The 9,596-nt window shown below is 44.2% G+C and overlaps 1 protein-coding gene across 1 annotated transcript in view; it reads left to right on the top strand.

Moving 5' to 3' along the window:
• Positions 1-7,913: 7,913 nt before the first annotated feature.
• Positions 7,914-9,596, top strand: part of LAMA1 (laminin subunit alpha 1) — a 102,896-nt gene continuing 101,213 nt past the window's right edge. Inside the window, exon 1 of the mRNA XM_035319483.1 lies at positions 7,914-8,045. Coding sequence (XP_035175374.1) covers positions 7,955-8,045 — 91 coding nt within the window. The 5' untranslated portion in view covers positions 7,914-7,954. The remainder of the gene's footprint in view (positions 8,046-9,596) is intronic.

Below are 9,596 nucleotides of genomic sequence, written 5' to 3'. Positions count from 1 at the left end.
CTTCTCTTCTCTTCTCTTCTCTTCTCTTCTCTTCTCTTCTCTTCTCTCTTGTGCTTGTAGTTTCATTGTCATGACAGTTAATTGAGTCATATCTATTGTTTGTGTCATCAGCTTGCAGGGTTTATAGAGTGCTTTGGAAATGATTTAATAAAAAATATTCACCAAAAATCACTGCATAAACTCCATGCTGACTTGTTTGTTTTATAATTGGCTTACTTTCAGTTTTCAATGGAGCAACTTCCAGTGTTCTTTAGTTCCTGATATTTTACCAAAACTCCTATTGCAGTAATAGATATTTTTCCTGTCTTCTGTTAGCATTTTTAAAAGAGTCTTCCAAGCAAAAGCAAAATGTTTGCCTGGTTATATTGTGTGTGATTTTTTTTAATTTTTTTTTTCCCTGACAAATTAGAAAAAAATGAAAAAGAGAGAAAGTGATGGTTTTGTGGGCATCTCCAGATGAGCTACAAACGTTATCGTCAGGCTGGTGATGCCTCTCCCCAGAAAGGTGCAGGCTCCTGGGAGCACCTGTAGTGGGGTCACCTCAGGCTGCACAGTGCTGGAAGGAGAAGGGGAAGGAGAAGGGACTTTGTGTAGATGGGGAAGAATTTTAATTGCCACTTGCAGGACAGCACCTCTGTCTGCTCCCTGGAGACAACCAGAAACGTGCAGGAAGGAATTCAGGGATGGTAAATACACCGCTGAAATATCTCTGCAGATAAGGACTGACTACAACTTGATAATGTTTTCATTTGTTCAGATGCAGGCTTTTCTTGATTGAAGTCAAAGATGAGCTAGAGAGCTCACCTCCTAAACTCTCCCCTCATCAAACTGATTGGCTTTGTGTCTCTTTCTCCAAAACAAACCTCTAATTAGCAACTGTGTTTACATAGAAACAGTACCTTAGTAAATACAGCCTGACAATCCATCCATCATGTGGATAATATTTATGTAGACACAGTTGTCTCTTCCTGCAAAGCAATTCACATTCTAAACATTTCCAGTATCTCATGAATTTTTAATTTCTCATTCTTTTTCAAGTGGAGCTGATACCTCGCTAGATATTAAAAGGTGTTAAACTGCTTCTTCACTGATGAGAGTTTGTTTTATACAGCACAAAAGAGACAGAAAATGCTAGCCAGACGCAGTAGCATTTAACATTGAGTCTGCACTACATTATTAAAAAAAGGAATCACAAAATAAGTTCTAGTTAGTGCAATTTAACTTGCCAGTAATTAAGATAGCCCCATAAACTTTGTCCTTTTGCCTGCTACTCTTTAGTTCTTTATGAGTTAAATGGGCTTCTCTGTTCTCCGATTTTCCAGCTCAGGCAAAGAACTTAAAACACAACACAAACAATGATTCCATCACTTCCTGTATTTAATTCAATGTATGTGCATTTAGTTCAAAATCAGGCACTTCAAAGAGTGCAGAGTTAAGTTTGAAGATAAAGTGTAAGCCTTAGCTCTGCTTCCACTCTGTATGTTAATGCCAATGTTTGGGTAGCAGAGGGTATCTCTAAATACCATTAGAAAGGTGAAGCACAGAGGTTTTCAGACCACATAGTCAATTTTTTATCCACTTACAAAAATTTGGCTGAAATACAGATAAAGGTACCCATCAGGCAGTAGGAAGACAAGTTCACCTGCTGTATAGAGAGGAAGAGTTAGTGCTGGCTTTGAAATGATGCTCCATGAAACTTCACAGTAGGACACTCCTACTGTACCTTATATTATTAGGAAGTTGACATAGTTTTCCGGATTACTATTGTTTCAATGGTTTGAGTCTTAGGAGGGTATAATTTCTTGAAAATTGGAAGTGATAAATTATTCTGTTTGCTAATAAGGACTTTTCAGATAGGTGTAAAGCACTTTCTTGCAATATAAGGAATGGCACTTAAATAATAGCACTACGTGCGTATTTCCTCCCACATTAATGAAGTTACATTGCCTCTTCAGGTTGATTCTATGGCAAATTTCTGTAACAGAAGCTTAAAGCTGACATTAAATTCATGTTTAGGTGTATAAATAAATGACTTCACTTTAAAAGCTATGAAAGACAACCACAGATATTTATTGCTCTACAATTTGGAAAAAGAGGCCACATATTTAAGCTCTTGGCTTTCATTTTCTACTTTCTAAAAGTTCGGTTTCTTACATTATCTCCAGATACTCTGCAGAAAAGGTGATGTAAATCTTGCTAATCTCACATCAAGATGACTTCTTTTAACACAGATTTTGCATAGACAGGTATATGTCTCTGGGCAGCAAAATCTTGGCACTTGCAGTTAAAAGCTCAGCCACCGGAACAATACTGACATCCTACAGATCTTTTCCCAGCTGCATACCTGAATACACTTGAGAAGAAATCCAAACTCACCAAAGAAACGATCAGACTGTGTGATTAACTGATTAACTCCTATATTTTGTAAAACAGTATGGAATCAAAAAAAATCACAAACTTTAATCTTCTTTCATAAGTCAATTGTGGTTGAGCTAAATAATTTATAAATATTCTATCTACTCAGAACTATCTTATATGTTAGGGGCACAAATTAAAAGCCATTCAGCTTGTACATCTTGAAGAGGGCCACGCTATATTCTCTCCACTTCCTAATACAAATTTGGAACTGGTAGGTTTGGATCTTTCAAGTCTCACAAGCTCTTCCTACAGATCCAGGATCAGGTTGGAGATGATCAGTAAGAGTTAAAATTTTTACTGCTTTTAAGCTGAGTCCTGCATTATAGATGTCTGTCATGAACTTACCTGGGGCCGTTCCTTTGCCTACATGGGTTACTGGAGCCTTCAAGCTGTTGCAAACTATTTAATCAAAATGCAAGGAGAGGTTCCGTGCCCAGACTGGAAAGAACATTATTGCTGTTGTCGATTACCAGCGATGATGGTATTGCATTCAGTATAATCTATGGGTGCCATTTTTCCAACAGAACAAAAATGTATGTGAATTTACCATGATTTTCAGGGACAATATATTTGCCATAATACAATATAGCATCCAATAATCCCTATTGGACAGTAATCACAATTTCCAGCCTGTTAGCTATTCACAGAAAACATGCTGAGTCTGCCTTTGACATCCTGCAGAGCCAATGCTTCAGCCCCTTCTGGTGGGAAAACAGCAGAAATCAATCAACAGAAAAATATCAGCAGATATTTTGCATGGCAGAACCTGAGCAGGTCTATTAACCTGTTTCCAAATCATGTCACCCTTGGCAGGCACGGTTCCCTGGTACCAAGTATCTCTTGCTACCTGCAACTCCTGCTTTTGGTCGCTATGAAGAGCCAGGAGTTACACAAAGTGTCTTCACGGTCAGGTAGGTGCCTTGGTGTGATCCAGGCATGTGATATATTTACCATAACATAATGAGATAGTTCTCTCCTTCAGTTCACAACAGGGAGTCTGGGGCAACTATGCTGCTTGCATAAGGTCCACCTAATGCTGCATGAAAGCAGGAATTAAGAGATTGAAGAGAAATAGGAATTGCTTGCTATCAACAATCCTCTGCTTATTTGCATCCTATTATAAAATCACTTTTATTACATTATTTGGTGTTATGCCTATCTTACTGAGATCAGGAAGAATCCAGCCCCTTCCTGGTGCAGAGCAGCCAATAATGACACTTCTGTCTTGTGCTGACTCCTGCCCACATCTCCTCCTCGGCAGAGCTTTTGGTCTCTTTGCTGGAGTTCCTGGTGCCTTCTCCCCAAGTGCCTGTAGCACCTGGGCAAGAATCTTGGATGGTAATAGGAGAGGGGCACGGAGTGTCCACAGCCCCTTGAGAGCCTGGAGGGCAGGGTACCACTAAACCTATGTGGGGTCAGGGTGCCTCATATGCCAGGTACATATGCATGTACCTGGTATATGAGGTAGCCCAGGAATTAAAAATCCTCCATGTTATGTGAGTGTTCTGAGAGCAGAGTAGGAATTTACACTGAAATTCCCATTTTCTTTCCTTCATTCCCTCCTTTTGGCATCCAGACCATCCTAGAGCACCTGCTTCTGTCCAAAGCTAGCCCTCCTCTCGGGCAGGCACTGAAGTCCAGGCAGTTCCTGAGGTCAGTAAAGCCCATAGCATGAAGTAGGCAAGCCTTTGGGTGACTTTGCATCTGCAGAGCAGCCCACACTGTACCTTTTCTGGACAGGCTGGAGGTGCTCAATCCACTCGCACCCTGTCCACTTGCCTGTGACAGCTCCGTGCAGTCTGCTGGAGCAGCTGTTTCCCAGCTTCCTCCAAAACAGCAGATTTCCTTTAATCCTCCTGGAAGCCTTTGTCATCTCAGAGCCAAATTATCATAACACAGATTTCAAGTTACGGCTTGAAATCATTTTCAGGAATAGGAAGGCAAAATATTTTGCTGCCAAAGCAGAGTGCCGGGCTACCAGCAGAGGAACACCAGCAGGGAACAGGGATCTGCTCTAGCCCACACCTCGTTCCTTGAATCATACTTCCCACATGTCAAGCTGTAAAGATGGTTTTCTCTGATGAGAGGAAGTTGTGGGCAGGGTGTGCTGTGAAGGGCCTTTTGCTTTGAATTTACCCCTCTCTTTGGTCTGTCACAGCTCAGATTTATTAACCTCTGGACGGACTTTTCTGAGGGAGAAAAGCACTTGAAGGGTTCTGGGGAAAATATCAGGTTATCTAAACCAGCTTTTAGTAGTGAGTGAATGTTTATTAGAGGCAGACAGGCAGTTTACTGAATTTTTTTTCCTCTGATGATAAGTGATAATTATTTCCAGAGTACTTTTTCAGAACACTTGGGTGGTGCTTCTGAGCTAAGTAGACAAAGACTGGATAACAAGTGTGTGCAAAAAAGCCCAACAAAAAAACAAGCAGCTAAAAATTAGAAAGGCCCTTTGTGGTACAGTAGAGCTATTAATAAACGGCTTACTTAGCTGTCAGATGTAGTTCTGGGTGGGATTATCAACTGGTTTGATTAGCATATCTCCTTTGCGAAGGTATTCCAAATTCCCCACCGCACTTCCAGCAAATACTGCATCAAAGGTGTTCGGAGTATAGAAATGCATTAATTTGCAGTGAAGAAAAAAGGACCACTAGAAGTGAGGTAGGTAGCAAGGTGGGATGCTGGGATGTGCAAGTTATTAAATGCTATGGATGAGGAGAAGCACAGCACTGCTGACAGCTATGAGTGCCCCCGCCGCCCTCGGGGTCAGGAGGTGACTTGGTGTTCCTGAGGGGCCTGAAGGGAACCTGCCACGAACACAATAACTCTGTCTTAAGCACAGCAGCCCAGACAAAAGCTGAAAAAACATATTTGGTGTTTACTGGGCATTTACTTAGGTGCAGGATAGCAGAGGGGTTCTGTTCAGACTTTGTGTGTTTGGTCTTTCTCCAGTTTAATTCTCCCAAACCTCTGTTTTTGCCGAAGGCAATGTTTTCATCAATAGGTTGTTATCCACAGATGGCTAGATTAACGTAATCACATTGTGCTACATAATCCCAGATATTAGTATTTTCCATTTCTTTGCAACTGAAACACTTCATCCTTAAGGCAACTCTAATCCATGAAAGTTGTGGAGAGAGAAAATAAAATTTTAAGAAGTTCCCTGTAATCACATCTCTGTATTTTCTGGGTATTTACAACTCACTTTTTTTCTTGCATTGCATAGAAAGCTTCTTGTTTTGTTTATTTTGGAGCTAATTTTAATTAGTAAAACAAATAACTGAGGTATTCAGAAATCATCCTTCCTAAAGTTTGTGCTCTCTCTGCCCTTCATTCATGTAAAGTTATAGCAGTAGCAAGTCAACTGTTTTATAATATAAAAGTTGTCTGCCATTTTAATTTGTAGTGTTACTATTTATGTTAAGAATATATGACATAATAGTGCTCGTAGTTTCAGTTGATGGATATGGGCTATAAGGACCATATAAATGTGCATGAAAGTACGGAGCCCTTGAAATGCTTTCATTCTCATACATTTCTTTACTCCTTCAGGACCTTACCTGTACCATGACATTCCATTTTCTCATTGGATTAGTTTGGTAAAGACTAAGAAATTTCTGATGTTCCACAAATAACTGAAGCTCATTAGAAACCAAGGTCAGGAAAGAATTATATTTGCAGTGGTATGTCCTGAAGCAGGGATCACTCTGACTGTCTGGTACTTCGTACCAACAGCAGTGAACTGTGGAAGCAGGAGTGAGAGGAAACAGTAATCCTCCTAGAAGAGGTAGGTACTCACATGAAATTGGAGGACAGTCAGCTTTCACAGGGATGGACACTGAGTAACAGTGATGTGGTCCTGCAGACAAATGCAACGTACACTTTTCAGTTACTATTTGTATACAGATGTTTAGTTAAACTATAATAATTGAGGCTGATGATATAGTCCAGGACTGGATCTCAATACCTCAATACACATACTCTAGCCCTTGTAGAATATTTTGATTGGGATAAATGCATGTAACAATGAGCTGGCACTTGCTCATTGCATGGATGTAAGAAAGTACTCTTCAATCTGCTGGAATTTGATGAAATGGTTAAACTAATTATAAAGCTGCAAACTGGTGGGATTTTATGTTGCACAGATGCTCCTCTTTCCCTTTCCTTTGTACTTGGCTTCCAACTGGTACTTGCAATCCTGCACAGAGGATTCCTTAACCTGACCTCTATGATTTTAGAACAAATGACACTTTGGCTCTTGAAATTTGTTGACTTTTCTCTCCACAGATGTTTTGCTTTCCTCCTTCTTGCCTGTCCTGAAATTTAAGAAGTTCCTGGTGTGAGCACAGGACGGATCTGTTGGAAGGGACAGATGTGGAGTGTTATTTATTTGTAGGCTTGAAGGCCTTTGATACCATTTTGTGGCAGAACATTTTCATTTTTATCTCCTTGACCTGGGGATTTTTCCTTTTTGTGCATGTTTTGAGTATAAACAATGTTATGCATTCTCAAGTATAACTGATAAATAACTCTTGAGTTACAGGATAAGAAACAGCTTTACTTATTTATTTATTTATTTTTACAAAGTATGTAAGTTACCACCCTTTGCCTGAATTTCCTTACCCTGAACAATAAAAACCACCAGACAAGCAAGCTGCAGCCTGAACTCCACAAGCAGCTCCCCACCACTTGAAGAGTGCACTTGCAGCCTAACTTCACTCATGCAACTCATAGATGGCAGTGTATTTTGAAATGTGGTTTACAAAGCGATACCACACTGAGCAAACCTAAGGTTTTCCTAAAGAGTAACCGGGATGTGTTCTCAGTGGTGAGACAGTATCTCTTGACTGAAATTCCCCTGCCCCAACCAACTCATTTTGGGCACACAACTCTTTGTTTAGGAAAATGTGGTGCCTTGCTGCAACTCACGTGGGGTAGATGTTAATGAGTAGCTGTGCGTATGAGCGGTGTGACTGGCGAGCCTTAAAATAGGGAAGCCAAACGTGAATGAAATCTCAGTGAAATACGTAGAAACGTCTCTGTCTTGAGGAATTCCCACCCTTAACGTGGGGAAGCCAAATGTGAGGGAAATCTCAGTGAAATATGTAGGAACTATCCTGAGGAATTCCCACGACCACTTTTCTGGTCCAGGTCGGACCAGGGGCGACCCTTTAGCTGCCGAGGCGAAGGGACGAGCCCCCCGGTGCACAAACATGGCTGCACGGCCGCGCTCACACGCAGCGGAGGCTCGGAAGGGCTCCGCGCAGCCGGGGGGCGTGCGTGTGTGTGTGTGTGTGTGTGTGTGTGTGTGTGTGTGTGTGACACCTCACGACGCCCTTTTGGGGTTTCTCAGACGCCCCCCTCGGGCCGCCCCAAACGGGACGCTCTGACGGGGGGGTCGGGGAGGGTCGTGGGGCGTGCGTGGGCGTGGGTGCGGGGCGGGCCGGGGGCGGCGGTGGGGAGGGGGGCGGCTATAAGGCGGGCGGCTCGGCGGGGCGGGCGGCAGGCAGTCCCTCCCGGCGGCGGGGTGGTGGTGATGATGGTGGCGGGCAGCAGCGGGTGGCGGCAGATGCTGCTGCTGGCTCTGGCCTCTCTGCTCTGGGCGCCGGGGCATGGCCAGCCCCGAGGTGAGGGTCGCGGAGGAGCGGGTGTGGGGTGCGCGGATCCAGCTTGTTCCTCCCCCAGCCCCATCTGGGATTTTGGGTGCCCCCTGCCCGTGCTGGGCACAGCGGGTAGGGGGGTGTGTGGGGCTCTTCCCCTCGCTCCTCCATCTCTGTGGCTGCCGCTGCCCGTTCTTCTCCCGAAGCGGCGGCGGCAGGGGCCACTCCGCCCGGCCGCCTCCTCCGGGCCGCCCACTCCCTTTGTGGGGGCCGGGGAACGCCGTGAAGGGGCCGGGGGAGGGAAGGGGGCACGGGAGCTGCCTGTTCCCTGGGGCCGGCGGGGGGAACCCCGGGGCATCCCCCTCCCCGAGGGAGATGGGGGGCCCGCAGCCCCGGGTGCCCCCCTGTTGGGGAAGGGCCGTCGCTGATGCAAACCGGCTTAAGCCCCTCTTCTCTGGGGTGAAAAGCCCTCTCCGGGCGTGAGGGAGAGGCGGCGTGAGGATGTAACAGAGCCGATTTACCAAAGTTTTCTCTCCTCGCACGTGGTACCGCTGCGGACGGCTCGGGGCGGCTGCTTTGTTCCAGGAGCAGCGCCCGGGGAGTTTGTCTGGCGAGCAGGAGCCGAGCCCGGCTCTGCACGGGTCCGCCCGGGTGTGCTGGGCTGCCAGGTACAGCGCTGGAGCCACCAGGTGCTCCTGCTCGGTGTGGTTCTCCTCCTGCTGGAACCAGCAGCAGGACCTGCTGAGCGCTGCTGCCGGCACGGCACGCCAGTCCCCAGCCGCCTCGGGTCTCTATTAAGACCAAAAGCCGAGGATGGAAAATGGTTGGAAGGCATATGTTGTGCAGATGCATGACTTTGTTTTGTTTAAGGTGCAGCGTGGCGTTCAGGATGGATATAGCGTGTGAGATTAACATCTGGCTGTTTGCACTCTGCAGTAAAAGCATATGTGCTTATTGATACTATGTGTACAAAACCTCTTCCTCAACATCAAGGGGACGAAATCAAACCCAAGTTGCTGAGTCCGTGCATTTCAGCCTGTAAATAAATACACCTTGCCTTGTCTGAGAGAATTTAGTCTTAGAAACAAATGAAAAGTGACAGAAAACTTGCACTTCGCTAATGTTTTTCATAAGGTACCAACCATACATTAAACAACCCTAATTCACTATTCACTCATATTTAAACACGCATGCTAGCACACAGTTTAAAAAGGTGAGAATTCTCCTAAAGCTGGCCAAATATATCTGAGAGAGACCATACCTTTTCTTCCCGCATAGAAATTTTCAATGATCACATTGCAGTAATCTGCTTCAGCTTTTGTAAAGAGTGCTGGTGTTTCAGCTCTTATGTAGCAGCTCACATGATCAGTCATCTTGATAAAATGCCTATTTTTATCTTGGTGATTGAAGATACCAGTATATTTTAATGTACCTAAGTCTCCCTTCCTGGGGCTGTTTAAATTAATTGCCCTATATTTTTTCTAGTTGAAAGATTAGGTCAGGAGACCATTCCTCCTATTAGATTAAGTTGATAGTGTTTTTTTTTTTTTTTTTTTTTTTTTTTTTTTTTTTTTTTTT

The sequence above is a fragment of the Oxyura jamaicensis genome, chromosome 2 (assembly GCF_011077185.1).
Source record: "Oxyura jamaicensis isolate SHBP4307 breed ruddy duck chromosome 2, BPBGC_Ojam_1.0, whole genome shotgun sequence".
Taxonomy (NCBI): domain Eukaryota; kingdom Metazoa; phylum Chordata; class Aves; order Anseriformes; family Anatidae; genus Oxyura; species Oxyura jamaicensis.
Note: the sequence above shows the minus strand (reverse complement) of the source record. Positions and strands in the feature narration are given on the sequence as shown.